The 23,311-nt window shown below is 41.4% G+C and overlaps 2 protein-coding genes across 5 annotated transcripts in view; one reads left to right on the top strand and one right to left on the bottom strand.

Moving 5' to 3' along the window:
* scaper (S-phase cyclin A-associated protein in the ER) overlaps nucleotides 1-16,811 on the bottom strand; it is an 84,590-nt gene extending 67,779 nt beyond the window's left edge. For 2 of the 3 annotated variants that reach the window (XM_080436985.1, XM_080436986.1), the window contains exons 1-4: nucleotides 16,469-16,811; nucleotides 6,215-6,341; nucleotides 3,713-3,789; nucleotides 3,187-3,384 (exon numbers count right to left, since the gene is read on the bottom strand). In XM_080436985.1, coding sequence (XP_080293111.1) covers nucleotides 3,187-3,384; nucleotides 3,713-3,789; nucleotides 6,215-6,341; nucleotides 16,469-16,675 — 609 coding nt within the window. In that variant the 5' untranslated portion in view covers nucleotides 16,676-16,811. Of the gene's footprint in view, nucleotides 1-3,186; nucleotides 3,385-3,712; nucleotides 3,790-6,214; nucleotides 6,342-10,624; nucleotides 11,034-16,468 lie in introns of those variants that run through there. The other variant, XM_080436987.1, reaches the window with a different exon arrangement.
* A 338-nt stretch (nucleotides 16,812-17,149) lies between these two features.
* rcn2 (reticulocalbin 2) lies at nucleotides 17,150-22,691 on the top strand. 2 transcript variants are annotated; one of them, XM_080437703.1, is made up of 8 exons: nucleotides 17,155-17,196; nucleotides 17,347-17,440; nucleotides 17,905-18,157; nucleotides 18,747-18,943; nucleotides 19,379-19,492; nucleotides 20,210-20,303; nucleotides 20,806-20,948; nucleotides 21,855-22,691. In XM_080437703.1, exons 3-8 carry the CDS (start codon nucleotides 17,905-17,907, stop codon nucleotides 21,996-21,998), a joined length of 945 nt encoding a protein of 314 aa, XP_080293829.1. In that variant the 5' UTR covers nucleotides 17,155-17,196; nucleotides 17,347-17,440; the 3' UTR covers nucleotides 21,999-22,691. The 2 variants fall into 2 exon arrangements, with proteins under 2 accessions (XP_080293830.1, XP_080293829.1); XM_080437704.1 differs by lacking the exon at nucleotides 17,347-17,440 and having other exon boundaries at nucleotides 17,150-17,196.
* Nucleotides 22,692-23,311: the final 620 nt, after the last annotated feature.

The raw sequence follows: 23,311 nt of genomic DNA, 5'->3' as shown, positions 1-23,311 counted from the left end.
ATTGGTAGCAACAACTGACATAAGGCAACAACTGACATATTGAATTCTTAAACAGTTCTCTAAGCTGGCTTTTAAATCAGTTAATCCAGTTTGTCAATTCTGTTGGACCCTGTATGTACAGTACGTAAGACATGAGACTACAGTATGTCTGCAACGCAAACAGCAGCATGGACTCTAAATTCATATTTATTCATACAGTATGCATGCCCTTTCATAGCCGCCATATTGTTTTAATCTTTCATATACATGTATGTGTATTTTGAGTGTTTTGTTGCTGTTAATTACAATGCACGAAAATTACTTGTAGATGATTGCCATACTGATTAGCCTATACAAGGCAAAATCCTGAGTATTAAAGTGGAAATGTTATAGCGTTTAAAAATATAAAGATTGTATTTGTCCTTCCAATATGTTGTAAACGTTTTAAGCAAAAGAAAAGAAAAAAACACTCAGATAATTCTCTCTGCATGTTCTGAGCCTTTTCCAGCTGCAATGATACATGATAAATGACCTGTGTTCTGGCTGCTGGGGGCACTGCTGAGTGAATTTTCAATGTAAGCACTTTTTTTTTTTGCACTTTCTTAGTTTCATCATTAAACATAAACAAACTGCTTCACAGTTACACCAATGCTGGTGTAACTAAAAAAGAAAAAGTCATGGAGGAAGTGCTTCCAGTTTTAACGCAGCGCAAGAAAACATGGCGGATGGAGAGAAAATTGATGTTGTTGCTTCCCGACAGTGACATCACTATTGGGGAGCAAAACGAACAGCCTGTTCGAGTGACTGAGTGTTCAAATTTCTCTCCACATTTTTTTTTATAGAAGGGACGTCACAGAAAAGACCAAAAACTACGTTTTTTTTTTATTTCATGACATAGGCCCCTTTATACAGCTCAAGAGTGTACAAATGGAACCAAATGCACTCTCGCGGTTCCATTTGTACACCCTTTGAGTTAAATTAATAGCCAGAATAAATGAGACCTAATAATGTGTGTGTGGGATTCTTTCTGACAGAGGGGACCATACCCAGCGGTTCCTGCTATGGTGGACTCAAATGTGTGCAGATATGTTCCCCAGAGCTCTTATGAAACAGACAGAGCTGATTGATGGGGAGTGTGGAGGGAGTGGTAATTGAGAGTAAAGCCTCACAGTGCTTTTAGTTAATAGACAAGTCAGGGCAGTGAAAGATGTGTCCAGCAGCAGGTCTTGCTGATTAGAGCTGGTTAACAGGCCAGGCCCACTGCCATGGCCTGCTGTTCATTTGGTAATGAAGGTTCAGAAGGAGGAGGGGTTGGTGGGGGGGGTCTTGTTCTCTGACAGATGGACAGACAGTGAGTGAAGGCACCATAAAGCTATGGCTCACACACAGCATGTTAACAGGCACACTTACCTAAATACAACCCTCTCATAACATTTCACGAAGAATGACGCTTCAAATGCCAGAGGCGTAAGACCGCAAAGTTAGATCGACAGTAAAAGCCGGCGGTTAACTGCATTTGTCTGTACTCGTTAAGTCCAAACAAGACACGATGAGCACATCCGTGTCTACCTTTAACTCACCCTGAATGACAACTTAAAAACTTCTGAGCCGACTCGCTCAGATCGCGAGAGACCTCAGATTATTCTCATCATTCATTTCACATTGTCCAGTCTAATCAGTCCTGTTTAAATAAATCTTTTCAATTCTCTGTGAAGAATAAAATGAGTCATCAACAACAACAAAAAGAATGGCAGCCGTTTTCCTTTGCTCCTGTGTGGGATATGTCATATAAATCAGGACTCGGGTGGAAGGAACAGTTGATAAGAACTAATTGGGGCTGGAGGCCTTGGGGTTAAAGAGTGGGCGTTATTAATATGCATGTATGAATCATTCCGCTGGGCTAGGGTTGAGCAAACCATCTCGGAAGCACATTATGCAGCTGAAACAACTGTGCGGTTCTCATTCAGAAGCAGAGGGATATAGGAGCGTGAATTTCTATATTACAGTATATTAGATCATTAGTCCAAGTCATGAAGCTTTGTCCCAGGAAGCAATGGTAAGATGCTTGTTTGAAAGCACACAGTGCAGATTAATGTTACTATGCTTGAGAGGGGGGGGGGGGGGGGGGGTTGGGGGCAATCAGACCAATGTGCTTCCTCTCCAGATAACACCATCATCTATCACATTCCATTAGGCCACGTTGGGTGGGATGGAGATTAGAGGCAGCACCCAGCTCCCTGGCCATTACACGTCACAGGGGTGAGAACAGAATACAGTGGCATGAGAACAACATTGGCCAGACCTCTGACATGGGTCAACTGGGGAGCGTGTCCGCCGCACCACAGGGGGCTACGCCACTGACCACATATCATCCACCATGGCCGTGCTCAGCATAATTCTGTATGGCAGAGGAATCAATACCACACCGCCAGAACATGGTCATGCCAACATCAGCCTCCGGGGCGATGTCAGAGAGCACTGACTAACTGCATCAATTAAAAAAGAAAGATCACCATTTCATACCTTACGTTTGATCAAACCAGTGATTGGACTGATGGGTAATTTCTTAGTTCAAATCCTGCGATAAGTTAACAAATTTGTTTCTACGTTTTTATTGTGCAAAATCTAATAATTTCTTCTCAACTTACTGGTGCTTTATCAGATGAAAAGAAAATGACAACACCTATATCAACCCCTCTGGAGATATTATAATAGAGCACAAAACCGAAGCAATCATTTTGTTCCACAGGGTATGCTGTCTGCATCATTTCAGTGATGGGAGTTAACTTTCAGAGCTGTCTCAAACAGGGCCATGTGATGTGATATGGTGTAAAGGAGTAAAAATAGATTGTACTTCCATCCAGCAAAAATACTACAGAACACATTCAAATCACACTGCTTACACTATGTCATCAATATTCAATCCCCTCAGCCAGGCCCGACAGAGGCCTGTGATAATTCTCTCACCAGTGCGCCTTAAGAGAGCCTCTCTGACATAAAGCAGAAATCACAAGGAATGTGAGCTCAGAGGGAGAAATACAAAGATATCAGCTCAATCTCCCCCTCTAGTGTTCAGCAAGTGTAGCACCGTTCAGCATCACCAATTACCTTGATTCGTTTTTTTCTCTGGTTCACTTTACGGCCTCATTGGCCCTAAAAGGTACATTTTATATTTGAAAAGGGTCTGATTCGATAGAGGAGACCAACCTTGCATTCTACAACACTCTGGTCAGATTCACAGGTGACATAAATCTCATCCACGGCCCTCCGTAGGTTGTCGAACAGGAAGGCCCAGTAGCGTGCCCGCAGGTCCACCTTGCGTGGCGGTCTGGCTTTAGTCGGGCTCTTCTCTGCCCCCTTGTCCAGCAGAGCACCAGCGGTGCTTTTACTTTCCACCCCTGCATTCTGTAGAGACAGGGGAGGAATCAAATCATGTGCTTAACGAAGACAAAACCTATTATCCCAGATCCATGCATCTGGGATAAAAGAGGAAGATAGGTTGGCCGAGTGCGTGGTGCCCTCTAGTGTAAAATACACTTGATGGCATGCCTATGTTCTCTATTTCGTGATCAGAGTAGCATCAATTATTAGATACACCGTTCAGTATTTGTATTGTGTGCAGTTTCTGCATGCATCAAGTATTTCATATTCTCAGAATTGCCAATTATATTTGTATTTGTATTATAAGTGTATTATATGATTATACTCATATTCAATACTGTAATGCACATACCTGTTTCTTATTCCTGTGTATTCCAGTGTTGATTCTCTGTGCCCTCGAATTGCTGCTGGAGATGTTTTTGGACTTTGCTATGATGTGAGAAGATGAGAAAACACAATAGAGCATGTAGGTGGTTGCAGTCACCAACAGAACAAACAACCGTGCCTGCAGCTTACAGTAAATGATGACAGCATCTGCAGCTGAAATGGCAGCACACACACAGCACGTACAGCTTAAGAAGCCTTAAATAAATAAACCAACCCAAACACTTCTACAAGCAACAATGATACTGTAGTGTAAAGATAGGTATGGCTGCAACTAATGATTGTTTTAACCCACTTAACCGCTATTTTAAATTTCCTTGTACGACGCAAAAATAGATGATCTACCAGCTACAACAGTACCGCATTACGACAAACACGTTGCAAGCTTGTAGATGGCTATTTTCGCAACGTTTTTTTTTAAGTATTTAAAAAGGAAATCAGACAAAACATTCACGTTTTGGTTAAGTTATAAATGTCACAGATTCACAGGTGCTACATGACTACCGGCGTCTATATGATTAATAAAATTTGATTAAATCTTTGTATGCGAGATGTGTCTGTTGTTTGTGTGTGAGAGAGAAATAGAGAGTCTACTCTAGAGAAATAGAAACAGAGGGAGAGAGATTAACCAAGTTGGCCTAAACAAAGCTTACTTTGGCAGAAAGCCTAAACAATGTGGACAAATAGCAGTCTGTTACTTTGCCAACTAGGGCTGCCTAACAAGCATATAAAGGATCTTTTTTTCCCTGGTTTCTTCCTAGGGCGACAGTCATGAAACCACAACTGACCATATTCACACACAACGGCCATTTTTCTCTTTTGTCATACTTGGGGAGTGGGAAACCTCACCCCGTCAGGATGCAAATATGGTCAATTACTTGTCCCATGAGTTGATAGCTGATTAAATACTTGCCTACAGATCAACTAGCCTAAATCACCAACATGGCTCCGTTGACTCTGCCATTGTGCAACAAATGCTTTGTAGGCATTATCAGAGGTGGGGAAAGGACTGTAATCTACAACCACCTTAAGGTTTTCTTACTCATTCCAGGTTTTTATCAGAAAAGCTGGGAGGTAAAACAAAGTATGTTACTTAGTTCCAGGTGTATTGTGCTACAATGCAGACAAGAGAGCAGTGCATGACCTAGTATGACCTTTCGTGCCCATAATATCCAGTCCCCATAGTGATCTAGATCAGAGGTCTTCAACAGGGGGTCCGCGACCCCTAGGGGGTCCGCGGAGGTACTGCAGGGGGTCCGCGAAATTGTTTGATTTAAAAAAAAATGTTTAAAAACGTTTTGTTAATTTTTTTTTCAAAAATATCAATATGTCTTTAAACATAACATGACATATTTGAATAGCTTAGTATTGAATGCACAATAACATGGTATGTTTATACATATTTTGTAGAGAAAGAAAAGGTCTTTTGCACACCTACTGGGACAACCTGTGGGTAGGAGCAGGCTCCAGGCAACCATTTGTTCATGTTTATACATATAAAACACCATTTTATACATAAATATACGATATATGTGGTGGCCTACCCCCTACCCTACGAGGTAGGGGGTCCCTGCTCCATCACCCCATCAGTTTGGGGGTCCCTGGTCTGAAAAGGTTGAAGACCCCTGATCTAGATAAGTGAAGCCTAATTAATTCTCCGCAGTATGACGGTGGCACTTGACTCGCTTGCCTAAAAGATCAGTTCTGCTATGATGCTAGGTTTGATGTTAACCTGGTATCCTAGTTATTTTAAAGTACAGGGTACACCGGTGCGCCCCTCTTTGTCCTTTGTTCAGGGCTGACTGTAGGAGCAGTGGTTTCAAAAACATAAAGGGAAACTGACTCGCTCTCTACATGAACTTTTAAGGAAGATTTAACAGAGACTAAGCAGAGGGATAGGAGCGTGAATTGCCATATATCCCTGTGTCATGTAGCACTGACGAGGGTCCTATGACCGAAACGTTTGCTACTTTTTTGAGCATGTTAAAATAAAAGAATGTAGAGAGCAAGTATTTTTCTGCCAGTTATCCCAGTTATTGTGAAACACTATCTTTGCACTCCATTTACACGACCATTTACCTTGGGTTCATGCCATTTTATTTACCCTGATCTCGTCGCTTTGGATAAAAGTGTCTGCTAAATGCCTAAACTGTAAACTGTAAATTGTAAATTGAGTCAGCCACCTGAAGTCAACATCATCTGTCACTGAAAAACAGCGGCCTGAACAGTAATGAAAGAAAAGACCGAGACCACAGTGTCTATTCTGGTAACTTCAATATGAACTCCTGACTGCATTGATGTGACACCTGCCATACTGTAAGCTTAGTCACTCATCTCACTGTCATAACGGGAACCCTGTGTGGCCAATGTGTGTGTGCAGGAGATAAACGTGGGAGGAGGGGACGCTGCTATGTGTCTGCATGAGTTAAAAAACAAACAAATAAATATAATTTTCAAAATCACCACCTACCTTCCTCCTCTTTGTTCTCCTTGTTCTCCAGAGGGACACTCCAGGCGATGAGGTTTCGAGCTGCACGGCCCTCCTCCGCAACGATCTTCCTCACCTTGTCATGGCTGTTTGAACGCTGGAAGGACGCCTGCAGGCACAACAAAGGATGTTGATTCATCCATCCCACCCACACGTCCAGCTGTCACAGACAACACACTTTTTGCTGCATTTTTGCTTTATCCCAAAACCCAAATCTCCTATTGTGTAATGCGCTTGTTCTTAAAGTGGGTCCAGGGGTCCAATTTGTTCCTGTTCGTGGACGACTCGGCACTCCTGGTCTCGGACAAGAACAAATTGCAGGTTGAAAAATCCCTCAGCTCTGAGCTCCACAATATCCGCACTTGGCTCTCTGACAAACTGTCATTACACCTGAGAAAAACGGAATCCATTCTTTTTGGGTCTAAAGTCAACCTCAGTGAGTCCGAAGACTTTGTGGTTGGTGACCATGTAATCACAAGTAAAGAAGAGGTTAGCTATTTCGGTTGTATTTTCGATAACAAAGAAATGGCAACAAAAGTGATAGTGAAAGTCAACCAAAGAACAAGTGGGGACTCAAACTCTAACACTCATGCGCTTGCACCTCATGGTTCACCAACATCTCAATGTCACTCAAATCAAAACTACAGACCTCTCAAAACAAACGAATGAGACTACTACTAGAACTCACCCCCAGGACTCACCTAATCCGAGCTCACTTTGCTAGTCTGGGTTGGCTCAACAGAGTACAGCATCTTTCAATGAGTCTGGTCCTTAAGATACTCATCAGTGCTCAGTTACCGGTCAAACTACTTCTCTAGAATGAGTGATGCGCAAAGGCATAACACCAGAGGGAGCTCACCTGACCCCGTTCCCCCAAAATTCATCTCCAACATGGGGGAAAATGTATCGAGGAATGCCTAAACGAAAGCCATTAAAGACATTGACTCAAAACTAACCTAAAAGAATGGATGATCTTAAAATACAATTGGGCTTAGCAGAACACCTTTGAACACCTTGCCCCCCCGACTCTACTTTTTTTTGCTGCTACTGAGATTTTACTGATATGTAATTGTATTGCATGTATTGTGGATGAGTACAAGTGGACCACAATGGAAACAAGCCCCTGGAGCTTTTTGTGTTATCTTTTTAGCATAACTTTTGACTCTTGGGGATTAACTGGCACATGAGTTAATGTGCTTTAAACATCCTGTAATTAATTAAAACATGCTGTTTAGGTTTGCAAAGAATTCCATAAGACTACACACAGTGTTTACCCAAAAAGCTGCATGGTATGGTATTATCATAGTATGAGTACCTGAATACCATAGTCACTTCATGTTATTTCTGTTCCCAGCAGAATAGCCTGTACAATTCAGCACAATTTACAATAAAATCAACCAATACTACTACATGTACAGTACTGTTAACAATCTTGTTAATAAAGTATCCAATCAATCAATCAATCAATCAATCAATCAAGGGCAGTTCCAGGGGGTCCTCAACTAAATGATTGATAGTCAGGAACCAAAAAGGTTGAGAATCACTGTTGTAATAGACAGCTGCGAGATAATTAGAGGGGGTGGGGGTGTGGCTCGGGGCACAGTAGCGACTCTGGCGAGGTGCCTTTAGTCCACAGAGCAGTCACAACGGTCCTACGCAGATGCTATTCTATGACTAAAGAAAAAGGCTGGAGGCAGAAGCTCTAGCCTGCTCCGTGCAAACCACCATGGTTGACCTACACATTGAGCATGCATCAATGACCTCTGCTCGTCTGCTGGCATTTCTGCTGAGGCAAATGCCACGAGCAGAGATGTCATGCAATGTCGTTCATCATATCCTTTACCTACAAGGCAGCATACTGTGTGGGTGCTTGATAACAAAAACACAGCGCCCGTATCGTGCCTAAAACCGCTATGAGACGCTTTCAGAAGCTTGTTCCTTGAAATATACTCCAAGTTATGTCACATATAAGTCAAAGTAATGGTTAAAAAATGATGCCTCAATTCTAGGCATGTCATTATCGGTGAAAAAAAAAATGCAAACAAAAAGATAATAAAATAAAATAACCATTCTACCAGCGCACAATGCTTCGCAGCACAATGTGAGCCTGTAGAACGGCTATTTTCAAAATAATAATTTAGTGGGCTGTTTTTTGTGGTTAGGTGGTTAAGTGGTTAAGTTCAGCTCAGGCGAATGCCAGCTGATGCCAGAACACTTCCTCATGAAGCCCCCCCCCTCCACCCCCACACACCCCCACCACCTCTCACAGATGCACGCTCGTAGTAACAGTGCAGCATGTTCCAAGCCCTCTGGCACATGAGTTAAAGCGCTTCAAACATCCTCTAATTAATACAAAAATGCTGTTTAGGTTTGCAAAGAATTGCATAAGACTACACACAGTGTTTACCCAAAAAGCTACATGGTATGCTTATGCTAGGTATGCTAGTATGTGTACCTGTATATCATAGTCACTTCATGTTATTTCTGTTCCCAGCAGAATAGCCTGTACAATTCAGCACCATCTCTACAATAAAATCAACCAATTCCCAAGAGGATTAATGAAAATGTGCGCAAATTCTTTAATCCTAAAGAAACCATCACATTTTCACTGTAATTATGATTATTATTCTTTTTCTGGCTCTTCCTGAACACACCTGTGGATTATACCAGGGACAATGACTTGGACTTTAGCCCCCCCTCGGACACACCTGTGGACTACACCAGGTACAAATGACTTTTTGTTGCACTCCCTCATGGAGCTACATGCGGATTATACTAGGGTCAGTCCACTCTAGGTGGACACGCACTGACCTTTTGCACCTTAATCCCTTGTATAACGCACTGACTTTTTTGGGTCTTTTTTTATTGTGCTCCTTTTTCCTCTAAGCACCTTAACGTCCATTGTCTATCATGCACAGTATAGTATAACATGCACAGTATACAATACATTGCTGCTATGCTCAGGCACCTTAGTTTAGTTTTTTTTTTGTTTTTTTTTATTATCTCAGGTAATTTGTAAATATGTAGATAACTTGTCTGGCCTTCTGTTGCTCTCTTGTTTTGATCTCCTTCCCACCTGCCCCCCACCCTCTTCTTCTCCCCCCCCCCCCCCCTCTTCTTTCTATGGAAACTAACGTTGCGATGGGAACGATGTACAAAAAAGAATTTCACCCACTTTTTTACCTTGTAAACCTGTGATGTGACAATAAAACTGATTCTGATTCTGATTCTGATTCTGATTATGTAATTATTTAACAAATTATGTATTCTAGCTGCAACAAAAACTATTTACCATGCCATTCATTCCATTAGTATGAGTGGCATTACCAAATGACTGACATATTGCATGGCTCATCCAACACAACGCAGTGGCATTTTAGACATAAGCTTGTGTAAAATCCTTTGTAACAAACTCTTAGTTGCACCTTATATACACTCACAAAAATGTGAACGTGCCTCATTAGTTTTTACACGTCCATAAACAGCATGCACTGAGTGCACTGGTCTGCTACTATTTAATGTCCCTGGGGGAAGCTATCTGACTGACCTACTTTTTGAGTGAAAGTATTACATGTAGTGTAGTCAAGCCAGGCTTATTTTACCATGCAGAACAAGACAGTAAAGGAATAGAGGAACATCAAACAAAGCATTGAAGTGGGCTAAAGCTAACTTGAGTGGGTCACCATCATAGCAACCCATCTCCCAGCAGCAGACTGTAGCCTAAATATTTACTCTGCGTTTCCTGGACATGGCAACCAGTAGATGATGGATGACTGTTGTGTGGACATACCAAGCCTATAGACCACTCATGCCTGATAGCTAACCATGTGCTGCAAGCCTTCAAGCAGACAAATCTTGAGCAAGACTCTCTTGATCAATCAGCTGTTGACAAGTGACAACCTGTCACCTGGTCAGTGTTGCGTTCCCTTGGAGCAGCAACTCTACTTTTTAACCACATTAACACTGGAATCCATATTTTGGGCACATTTTCACAATTGTCAAACAATTGAAAGAAATTCAAAAATGGATTTAATATATATTTTAAATAAAATTGCAAAAATAGCGATCTACAAGCTTACAATGTGGCACAATGCAACATGTTGTGATTGTAGATCCGCTAATTGCTGCATGACTAAGTGCGTATATAAGGCTTAAGTGGTTAAAATGGTGGGCAACTTGTTGTTCTCTGTCCCGCCATTGCCGACAATAATTTTTTTATGCACAAGAGAGCTGGCCAATTTCTGAGGACTGTGCTGAGTGAGGGGGCAGTCAGCAGGTGTAGGGTTTCCCTTCTAAAAGGCCTACAAACAGAGACACAGGCAGCAAGACAGCAAACTAGAACTAGCCCATTACGAGAGGCAGAGTGAAAAAAATAGATCAGAAAGTACGTACAGAATAGAAGTAGAGTCTGTAAGCAGGTTCTTCGTCCTTATCCAGCCCTGACATACTTTTGCAGACCCCTTCAGTCAACCCGTTTCCTCTTGCCGGCATTGCACAAAAGGTGACATCGTCATCTGACGGAAGGACCGAAATAGACTCCTGCTGTGAATCCCTGACACTGCTATAGCAACGTCCCCAGCTGTGTCAACCCCTACTCCAATGGCGATTGAGAGAGACAAGTGCTTCGAAGCCTGCCAGTCCACCCTCGGTCCTCTCTGTCCGTAGCACTGTCAGAATTACTCAGTAATCAGGCCAGGACCCTCAGCACCATGCTGAGTTAGCAGGCCTGTGCCACAGTGCTTGTAGCTGTCCGACTGTCTGTATGCCACTCCGTTCTGCTCTCCAGCAAAATACAGCTTCTAATGTTTACAGCTTCGCTCCTCTCTCTCTCCTAGCTCTGCATCACAGCCCCCTCACTCTCACTCTCCTTCTGCCACAGCATTGCGTAGTCATGTGCACTCAGCAGGCCTGCCCCTCAGCCCTGGTCCTCCTGCCAGTGTTGCCAGTGATGATGAGAGTGTAGCTGCGGGCTAAAGCAGTGTGCTAATACAAGGCTGGCTCGGCATTAGCCATACAGGCTGACACTCTGGGTCGGATTGGATTTGGCAGGCTGATGAGTCATAGAATTCTAGGGGACAAAACACAAACCTGGCTGCCTGTATTGCCTCAGAACTGTGCTGTTTGTTGAAACATGCTTTGTTTTGCTGTGATGACTCACAGCAAAAATAACTAACTGAGCATCCTCTGGCTAAACAAGGGTTGCATGAGGCCACAGGCTTTGGACGATGGGTTATCTACCTGGCTGATGAAGACTAAAAGCAGGTAATGACTAAACAAAATCTCACAAATATTTTTCGTTAATTAAATATTCAGGATAATAGATCACATTAATCATTAAGATTAATTTATAAGGAATGTATTAATTTCACACAGTTCTGATTTGTGTAAAAATAATAATAATAATCAAGATGTCCAGAATTGTCTATCATAATCAGAATTCAGAAAACTATTGTATTTCCACCAAATAGGTGTCTATAGGGTCATTGGGAGACCTGGTCTATTGACTGACTGACGCAACAGTTGGATTATTACATTAGCATCATTATTAAGACTCAAGAGACTTTGAATTTGAGAATTTGAAAAGAATGGACAAATGGTGGACATACTTAATGTCATACTACCTATTGAAAAATCCTTGGCAGAATTCATAATTTATATACTTTGTTGTATGACAGTGTCACGCAAAACGGCAAAGGTAGAAAAATTTGCCAATTTACAAGCTCTCAACACGTCGCAACCGCAATGCAACACGTTGTAAGCTTAGTTGTAGTTCTGCTCAGTGCTATTTTTGAACATTTTCACCTACATTACATGACATGCCCAAAATAGGGATGCTGAAAGTGGTTAAGGCTGTCTGTGGGTTACTGGGTTTGACAAATATTTAACCAATGTGAGTATTAACAAGAGCTTATGAATAAATAACCATAACCTAACCACACATCGGAACGGAGTTTGAAACGTAACAGATTTGGTAGAAGGATTAGCCCGAACAGGTTGCTCTGGAACACTTAAGCCCCCTTTCCATTGCAGCTTAAGCACCACACTACACAACACCACACTGCATCAAAATATCTACCGTTTCCATTACACAAAAGTACCCCCGCTCAAATCCACAGGTATGAGTAGCAGACTCCGGTCATTGACACTCATTTGTAATGTAAACATAGGTGGAGGTCATTGCTTTTTGTCTAACAATGTAATGTAGGTGAGTGGCCAACTGTCCTGTATACAAATGCAAATCACCTGTGCACGTGTGGGTGAACCATTTGGTTCAGTATGAACCAAATGGATCCTTATAACTGTGATTATAATACAATATAAATTATAATGTATTACAACTATGATAATTATAATACACTATAATGGATTATAACTGATTATAATACAATATAAATTATTATAATTTATTACAACTATGATAATTATAATACACTATAATAGATTATAACTGTGATTATAATACACTATAAATTATTATAATGTTTTACAACTATGTTAATTATAACACACTAGAATAGATTTTAACTGTGATTTTAATAATCTATAAAGTATTATAATGTTTTACAACTATATCCTGTTCTAAATAAAAAGTTGGTGAGTGATCAGTCATTATGAAGTGTTTGGCCATGCTTGGCCTAGCTCAGACCTACCCAGGACTGGGTACTTTTTAGGCACCAGTTTAGCACCAGTTTAGTACCACTTACACACCACTCTACCCACTTCATTGTAGTGGAAACCGAGGCACAAGTGGGCGGTGTGGTGTGGGGTAGGGTGAGGCCATGCATATGGAAAGCCGCCCTTTAGTTGGGACAGTTTAGAGGTGTTAAGACGGGGGAGGATCCGCAGCAGGAGTATGGTGACGTGTAGGCACTGGCAGCACATACAGTATGTGTGCTGGGGTTACCTGTGAGGAGTTTGGATGTGCAGGCGGAGAATGTGGATGACTGTGGTTAACTAGGAGATAAAACTAGGGAATTTGGGGTTTATGTGTTGGGAGTGCAATATTATTTTATTTTTGTGTCTGCATTTTGGTCATTTATTTTGTTTAAATAATAACCAGGATAATGCACACTGACTGTAGTTAAAGCTGCACTATGTAACTTTCCTCTTCTACCTCGTATTTGAACCCGATTTCCCTCGCAAGTGCTGACATTTTTACCTTTGAGCTAATAGAGCCTACCTGCTTGCTCAGGGGATACATTTAATCTTGACCATCAGGTCAAGATTAAATGTAACTTCGTGTGAGATCCTGTGTCTAGGTTAGACATGACCTTTGACACGATCAGGGAGAAGACAACATTCCACAGAATAACCATGAAACAAACAACAATGTGCAGACCTCATTAATTACTAATAAACCTAAAGCTCTATGACCACAACCGAAGTCCCACTTTTGTTGGCCGTGATTCTGATCTCAAGCTGCCACCCCACCCACCTCACCTGTGATGATTATTCCATGAGAACAGGCAGAGGAGAAAATAAGGGTCTCTGTCTCATAACAGACATATAACTTATATATCACTGACTTACTACGCACTAAACCAATGTGAGATCTCTCAGGTCCTCTGACAAAGGCCTTCTGGACATACCCGAGACCAGACTCAAAACAAAGGGTGACCAGGCCTTTGCAGTGGTTGCTCAAACACTGTGCAACGCCCTGCTGTAAAAAATGCTGAGTCAGTTCACGTTTTAAAGGTCAGTCCACACCAATGCAACTCCTTGCAACCATTATCCCCAAAGGCAGTTGCAAGGAATTGCATTGGTGTGGACTGGCCTTAAAACTCATAGACTCTACAGACCGTAAATAAAGACTATTTTTCAACGATTTCAAAACCTCGCAAACACTGGCCCTCATTTATCAACGTGGTGTAGACCAAATAATGGGCGTACGGCGAGATCACCGCAATTTTCGGCATTTATCAATCTATCGTGGCTTTGACTTCAGCGTATGGCCCGCTCAGATCTCAAGTCAGGTCTGAGGGTGCGTAGACTTTGGCTACACCCGCTTGTTCCATTGTAGACATGCGGAGCAGCATTGTCCGACCGTCTGACATTCATCTGGACACATGTATCCACTCCAAAATGTATATCTAACACACTAATAAATAATCCCTGTGAAAATATAACATTTTATAAACTCATTTAAACTAACTGCTTTAACAGTCATTCAGATAAGATTGCAAATCTGGCTGTACTTATTTTTGGTCGTATTCCGGTTCTCCATGTCGTAAAATCGGGGAGTTAAATGACGCTCGGTTTCAGACATGAGATTTATCAAAGCTCCGACCAAATGTACGCTAGGATTGGCTGTATAGGATCCTTTGATAAATCTCACTTGGACGTTGGCGTAAGGTCAAATATAGGCAAAAATATAAGCCGGTTTGTACATTCCATTGATAAATGAGGGCCAATACACTATGCCTAACCCTAACCTTACAGAAAATATGCCTAAAGCTAACATCAAAATCACGCCCACCTGGGTGAATCACCTGGGAAACAGAGGTGTGTTCAGTGTCACTGACGATTGTGCATGTGCCTACTGCCTACCAACCTCATCAATCAGGTCTTGTGTGTAATTGATGATGATTAAAGTAAACACTCCCTCTGAGCCATCCTCATCAATGATGGACTCAATAGTTTGTCTCTAAGCTTACTCTGGTTATTTAGACAATAGATGGCACATTTTGTGGTCATCAAGGTTGACACATGCCTGGTTGGTTCAGCAAACAATCGATCGTTTACTACTCCATCCAGAGTAAGGAAGGCATACCTGACATTAATTCTATTTGCTCCCCCCTATTGGCCCGACACACAGTAGTGAAATTACATTAGCTCCTGCTCAACTGGCTGTGACCACTTCCATTATGCAGGCACCTCATGTTCGTCCTCCACCTCGAACCTGAGCTTTGTGGGCCTGACGAACAACAAGTGTTTTCAAGTTGAGCACTCTGGGGCTTCACTGAATGTTACAACATTGACTCAACATTTAATGCCAGAACCACTTTCATCACATTCCAGTTGTATCGATTATTAAAGTTAGTGCAGTTAGAGGGGAGAGTGATAGGGCAACACTGACTGGTACTGTATGTTACTTTATGGAGATAAAATATGCAGATTCCGCCCCATTTCTGAACCAGTCTCTCTTTCTCTGGAGTCACTGGAAATCAACTGTATTCATGTACAAATTGTATAGGCTACATACAATACAATTTCTCCCACAATCCAATGAAAGAGCCTTTGCCTTGTAACAGGATTACCCATGCAGGGTAATGAATGGAGATCATTGACACACTAAACCATAGTTCAGTGCCAGTAATAGAAGTAGGCAAGTAGCACTGGCACAGAAATCTTTGATTTCCAGTGGCAAGTGTGTTCAGCACAACAGCCAACTCCAAAGAAACGAAGACCCAACCCTCGGTCTTCTTCAGGCTCAGCTTGGTTTATTTATGCACACACACACCACCAGGGGTTTGGATTGGAAGCATCCTGTTCATGCTACTGAGAACGAGGGTAGGCATGGTGGTAACAGGATAGGTGGGCAGTCTGAGCACCAAGGAAGAGTGGGCACCTCTATGTTAAATTGGCTATTTTTTTCCTAAATGTTAAAAAATTAAATGTTTTTAAGTAAAGTAAAGTATACATGATTAGAACATGCTTAAAGATTCGACAATTAAAGGTCTAATATTTTTACATTCATTTTGGGACATAAACAAGAAGTTGAAGGATAACATTAAGTCTGATCAATTGATAACGAAGTAGGCTACCGTGCATGTTCACATCATATATTCTTTACATTAAGATTATTTTTCAAAAATATATATATATTTTTTATATTTTGGACAAAATGGTAAATTTTACATGGAGGTGCCCAGATGTCCCTATAGTGCCCACCTATCCTGTGTCCGGCATGGCGCCGACTCCGCCCATTAATAGGTATCTGCTAAGGAACAGGGTGAGACATCTCACTCTACACTACTACTCCGAGTAGAACTCAGAGAATATGGGTTAAGCGAATTACTTACAGTTTAGACAAATCATCACTGACGCTTCTAAGGTTTAATCAAGATAGAGTGTGGGTTACTTTTATATTTGTAATCGTCCCTCCCATTTCATAATCATAAACCGACCCGACAGGGACAACGAGAAATCAGTGGTCGATTCGATTGGACCACCCATAATGAGCTATCTGTGTTACATATTTGTAACCACTAGAGTTATTATGACCCGGGGGCTTACCTTCAAGGCGGTAATGGGGGTATTATTCCTGCTCTTGCCTCCTCCATGCGAGGATCCAGAGCTGTTGCTCCCAGACCTCTCCCTCCCGTCTCCTCCACCTTGGCTAACGTTCATTCTCGGGCCGAGGCGGTGAGGAGGACCCCCCGCACCACCACCACCACCACCACCACCACGCCACCGTCCGTCGTGACGACTATCTTTGGACATCGACTCTCAAATGAGCTCAGCGCTTCGTGGGGTGGGGAACAGAAAATTATTCTATTTACACAAAGGATGAAGTTGTCTTGTTTCCATAAACATCACATAAATGACAGCAAGCAAGGACAACCTAACAACAAGCAGGAAGTGTGCTAGGAGACGAGTTTGACAGACAGCGCGGCCGTCCAATCATTTCGGTCTTCGATGGAAACACATAAAATGTGGACCAATTACATTCGGTGCTTGACGGGGCTTAAGCTTCTAGGGCGGGACTCTGCCTGTCTACCATGGCAACGATGTGTGTTGGGCCATTTCGAATACCAAAACGCTCGCCCCAAAACACAGTCGCCCCGGGGCAAATCCGGCGAACTCGGAACCCCACCCGATCGTGGTCATGTAACTTGGCGACGCCCCGCTGGGCGCGAGCAGTCCGCCGAAGAAATGGGGGCAAGCGTGTTTTGGGGCGAGTCTTCCGGCCCGGTTACCGTCATTTCCCCATTCCCCCTGCGTTGCACTGACTACTTTTCACGGTAAAGGAATCTCCACTTTCTACACAATTGCCTTTTTGTTTTAAATACTTTTCATACTGGTTTACTTTATAGGCGTATTTTCTTTGTACTGTTCTTACTTGAGAATATGATGTCTGCCTTTTTGCCTTAAAGTGCCTTCTTCTTCTCCAGACACAGCCATAAAGACTTGTCACTAGTAACGTTGCACACAATCACAACAACAACAACAACAACAACAACGCTGGCATTTCTTGCCTAAAAAACTGTATATACAAGCTAACTAGCTAACACGTTAGACAGTGTGGCTCGCCTAAAACAACAATTGTTGTTTTAGGCGAGCCACACCGTATGATGTAGTTGTATAAATGTCACTTTAGGCTTTGCTACTCAGACCTGTCATTGTGTTTTCTGTTATTTGTGACCACTACTTGCGTTGCACCATGCAATGATGGTAAAATTATTCAAAATAAAGCAGAGCAAATGTGCTTTAAAAGGCCAGTTCACACCAATGCAACTCCTTGCAACAACATGATGAAACTACTTGCAACCATTATCCCCAATGGCAGTTGCAAGGAGTTGCATTGATGTGGACTGGCCTTAAAACTGTTTTATTGCAATGAGTTGCTACTAGTTGCATTGGTGCGGCCTGGCCTTAAAACACAATAATCACCCACACAGACATATAGCCTTTAAGTACAAACAAACAGTTCCTTGTGTGTCTCTCCTCAGATGGTGTTTTCTACGGTGGTGACCACAGCGTTGCTAGCAATGCAGTTTGCCTTCGGAGAAAGCACTCACAAACATGTTCATGAAGATCATTACATGGGTCAACAGCACGACCCCGAACATGACATGAATGTCCTGCTAGGAGGAACTGATGGCGCAGAGGAAATAAAGAAACTCGGCCCAGCCGAACAGAGGACAAAAATGTTGGAAATTGTAAGGAAGATTGATAAAAACTCAGACAAACTGTTAAGTGCAGGTGAGTGCATGTTTTTTTTTCTGCTATCCTGACCTGAACACCTGTGATTGTGTAAATCCCTGCTCAAGTACACACACACATTCACAGACTAGCAGTGTTACTACAAAAGAAGAAAAGGAAAGATTGAAATCTTATCATGTTGCCGTCTTCTTCCTCTCAGAACACACACACACACAGACACACACACACACACACACACACACATGAACAAAAGGCAAGAACATTTGAGATGCCTCATTAAAACCGCTTTCAACCTGGCTGGTGCCATATAGTTTGGGCATTCATTAGGGTAATGCAACAAAAAAGTGGATCTATTATTTTCACTGCACAACACCATCCTATACGTCAAAGCATTCAACAGGCCTTAAGTTGTTCAAATATTATCATACAGGGTTATGTCCGTTGGCCAATGGCCATAGCTTGGGTAGAGTGGTCGTCTGCCTGGTAATCATAAGGTTTGCCGCCCGGTACGCTCAGTATATGTGTTGAAGTGTCCGTGAGCAAACGTATCCCCTAACCGAGTGCTTCGTTCATCATAACCATCTGAACATCCTTTTTATGTTCAATCTGCACTGTGCTTTATCCACAGAGGAGATCACGGTGTGGATTCAGCATGTCTACAGAAGATACGCGTTGGATGATGCAGAGGAACGCTTCTCAGAGTTCGACACGGATCAAGATGGTTTGGTGTCTTGGGAAGAATACAACGCCATCGCTCACGGGCAGCTCTTCAATTTAGATGACAACGCTGTTTCAGAAGACCCTGAGCAAGAGTCCCTCAGATATGTATGCATGTTTTTTTGTTGTACCTACACCGTAAATCAGGAATGTTATTCTGAGCGTGTAGAAATGTAAACATTTGCAACCAACAATTGTAGTTATTTTATTTATTTTGATTTCACATCGTAAACATTTGTTTTGTTTATGGCTTAAAACAAAAAAAACACTATACACAAACTTTATGTACATTTGGTACCAAAATCTCTTTATAATTATGATGTATTATTATTATTATTATTACTACTACTACTACATCTGTGTACACTCTAAATTATAAATGGATAAATGAACACTGAGAACTTTACTGAGTCAAATCTGGAGTGTTCGTTTAGCTCTGAAAGTGTAATTTGTATTCCTTTTTCTACACTTTCAGAGTTAACACTGGATTTGAGTGTGTATTAAAAAAATATCTTATTGCTGTGACAATGTATCCCCCATTAGCTCCATCTGAAGGAGAGGAGGCGCTTCGATGTTGCTAATGTGGACGGAATGCCAGGCCTCAACCTAACAGAGTTTCTTGCCTTCACACACCCGTCTGAAGTGGATCACATGGCTGTAAGAGCTGTTTCCTCACACAAACTTATCTCTGTGAACTGCTCATGGAAATTCTTACTACGCTGTGAAACTCTGAGTGTTAACTTAACTCGGAGAGTGTACAATTGCACTCTCATGCACGATTTTGTCTGAATTACAAATGTATAAACTAACACTGGAGATTTTGCTGTTTAGAATATTGCAGCTTTTATTTATTACTTAAAGGGGAATTTTGGACCATGGTTTTCTTACCTTTTCTATGATGTTATATCTTAGGATGAATGGTACAGTAGAAACATTTTAATAACTCCATCCCAGGTCCGCCACAGCTTAAAACGTGCGTCAATAGGCCTTGCGTTAGATAGCGTATTTTGAAAGCTTTTTTTTTTTTTGAGATCTGACGTTCATAGTGACAGAACACTATGCAAAAAAAAAGTCTTGCAAGACGAGATTGAAATCTCGAGATTTCAATCTCGTCTTGCGAGATTTCCGCTTTTTTTTACGCGATCTAGCGCAAGGCCTATTGGCGCACGTTTTAAGCTGTGGCGGACCTGGGATGGAGTTTTTCTACTGTACCATTCATCCTAAGATATCATAACATCATAGAAAAGGTAAGAAAACCGTGGTCCAAAATTTCCCTTTTAAGACGAGAATAACCGCGTAATATTCGACTGTCCCACGGTATGAATGTGTGTATTGAATTAAAATAACATTCGGATCTTTATTATTTCCTTATAGGATTTTGCCATTGAAGATGTGTTGAGTGAATATGACACTGATAAAGATGGATTCATCAGTCTAAGTGAATTTATTGGAGATGTTCGGAGTGATGGTAAGATCAGAGGGATTATCAGAAAATGTACTGATTCACAGAATGATCTGTATGTTGGACGTAAAGGTGTGTTCACATCGGACGCAAAGTACATTTTTGACTTGTGTCATTTACACAAGTTTAAATGCGGTGTGAAAACAACTTAAGTGTGATTATGTAATTCATTACTAAAACATTGTTGATGTGATGTGGGCTGGGCAATATGGGCAATTTTTATATTGTGTTAATATACATTTTTCGTTATTTTTTTGAAAAATAGCTAAAATAGCACTTTACAAGCTCTCAACATATAATGTCGCAATTTCTGAAAGTATAAAATCATGTCGCAATTTCTGAAAGTATAAAATAAGGCTTAAGTGGTTAAAACCAGGAAGAGACAACACTTTTGCCATATCACAACGTTGTGATATGAAAAATTCCAGACCATATCTAGTCTCATATCACAATATCGATATAATTTTGATATATTGCTCATGCAGTGTTTTGATTTTTGATTTTTCAGAGGGAAATTCCCCATCCCAGTGGGAGATTGAAGAAACGGTGCGCTTTAAAGACCTCTATGATCAAGATGAGGATGGCAAACTGAATCGAGAAGAGCAGCTCCGTTGGGTCGCCCCTAATAGCTACGGCTCAGCAAGAGAAGAGGTAAGCAGCAGTTCCACCAAAATGAATCAATATTACTTCTATTATCTATTTTTAGGAAATCACCGTCCATTCTGGGTAATCATTACATCCTTGTGGCAATAATCGCACATGCATTAGCATAATTTATTCGTCAAACTTGATTAATCATGCAGTACCATGGCCGGCCACTTGGAAATCAGCACCTCAAAAATCCCCCCCAGTCCTGAAGGCTTGCCATGATCATAGTACTTGGAGGCCGGTCTATGACGTCATATCGATGACATCATTGATCTTCATAGACAGATGCAAAGATTTCCATATATGGGCATCAGATGGGGCACAGACAGTGAGATACAGAAAATGTTTGATTTTCTGTTCTGGACAACTGCTGGACCAACCAAATTTTCCTTGGCACAACACACGATACAAACGCCAAGTTTTAAGTCGATCGGTTGGACGGTGCTTGTGTTGTGCTTGAGAAAGTCAGACACACACATACCTGATTCTGTGCATTTATTAGACCCTCCAGAAAAACGTGGGCAAAAATCCTTGATTATGCGGGCTAAAACTCTTGATTATGCGGGCTAAAATCCTTGATTTAGCGATGAAATATGCAGTTTTTTTTAGCAATTTTATGCTGTGAAATTGCGGGAAGTTGTGAATTATGCGTCAATATGCGAAATATTGAAATATGCGAAATATGTGAAAAGTTGCGAAATATGCGGAATTATGCGATGCGGAGCGCATATTATGCGATGCGATGCTGCCTTTTTGAAAAAACTTTACCCCCGCATAATTATTTTGCTGATTATGCTGTAAATTATGCATCGCATTGTTCTGGAGGGTCTAATTTATAGATCGATATTTGCCATGACGTAGCATTATTTTGAGTCTTCTTTCCTAATATTGTTCACATGTATTCAACAGGCTCTTCACCTCATTAAGGAAATGGATCAGGACGGTGATGGGAAAATCTCTGAGGCCGAAGTCTTGAAAAATCAAGAAACGTTCATGAACAGTGAAGTGACAGACTATGGTAGACAGTTGCACATATTACATGACGAATTGTAGTTAGCCTTTTCTCATTGATTTGTGTCCATGAAGATTTAAAAGAGAACTTCACCGATATTTAACATGAATCCTATAGTTCTAGTGTGATGATGTGAGTCGTGAATGACATATCCCAGTGTGTTCTTTGTTTCATCTTACATATAACTCATTGAATCACATCATAGGTGATCATAGCATCATAGCTATTTCCATATTTCCTCTTGACACAGAACACATTGGAAAGTGTTATGTCAGATTTTCACATGTCCTCACAATGGGACCCATTAAAAGAGGTTTCACCCGGGTGGAGGTGGTTCTGCAGGATGTTGCAGTGCATGCTTCTGAACAACAAGTCAGGCACGCTGAAAGGAGTGGGCTTGAGCCCCATGAGGCACGCCCGAAAAAACTGTTTAGATTGAAGTGTATGCAGTTTAATGTGTCGATGTACTCTGAAATTAAAGCATAGAACAAATAAATGATTGTTTTTATATATATAATTCTTCCTTCTTTTTTTATCTGTCCATAAGACCTTCTAGTCTTCAGTAGTTCACTGGCGGTGCTTCATGGCCCAGGCAAACCTCTTTTTTATTATTTTGCAATTTTAGCAATAGCTGTCTTACTGCCACTCGAGCTGTCAAACACATGCAGCTAGAAGTCTTCTCTTCACAATTTAAACAGACTTGCTTACTTTGACCAATGTTAGACTTGCTTACTTTGAACAGTGTTAGCTGAACTTTAAACTGTTGTCCTGTGATCCACCTATGCTGTTAATGAGCCACACCTATCACACAAGCTGTTGACTCTCAGAAATTGGCGTTCTGATTCTATTGTGGCTTCCTGTTAGTTTCCTACAGTGTTCAAGTGCCTTTAAAAAAAATTAAACCCACTGACACCTTGGTTTTCTTTGCAATTTCTCTAAAGGAAAGGCCAACTATTAAGGGTTGGAATGGTCTGTCTGTCTTCCTTTTTCCTCACTATTATGATAGCAATATAATACTTCCTGCAGTGCAATACTGTCCAATAATGCTACAGAGGGTATAATAACACATTCTGTTCCAACACCGCTTTTATGCAGACAGGGTTTGTACTGTAAGTAATAAGCAAAAGTTGTGACGTGTAATAATAGTAATTGTTTTCATCAAAACAAAATGCAGTTCGCTGGGCTCATTTAAAAGAGCCTTTCAGGAGGCCAAAGGAGGAGGTAGTACCATTTTCCCGTTAGACAGCAGACCCTCCCCCCCCTGTTCTTGTACATATTTTTTTTGTTGTACATACAGTAGTGTTATTTTTTTTGCTGTTTATTTTATAATGATATTTGAACTGTGGTGCCACTA

This window comes from Gymnoscopelus braueri (assembly GCF_963280865.1).
Source record: "Gymnoscopelus braueri genome assembly, chromosome: 9".
Taxonomy (NCBI): Eukaryota; Metazoa; Chordata; class Actinopteri; order Myctophiformes; family Myctophidae; genus Gymnoscopelus; species Gymnoscopelus braueri.
The sequence above is the reverse complement of the archived record's forward strand: the minus strand, read 5'-3'. Positions and strand labels throughout refer to the sequence as shown.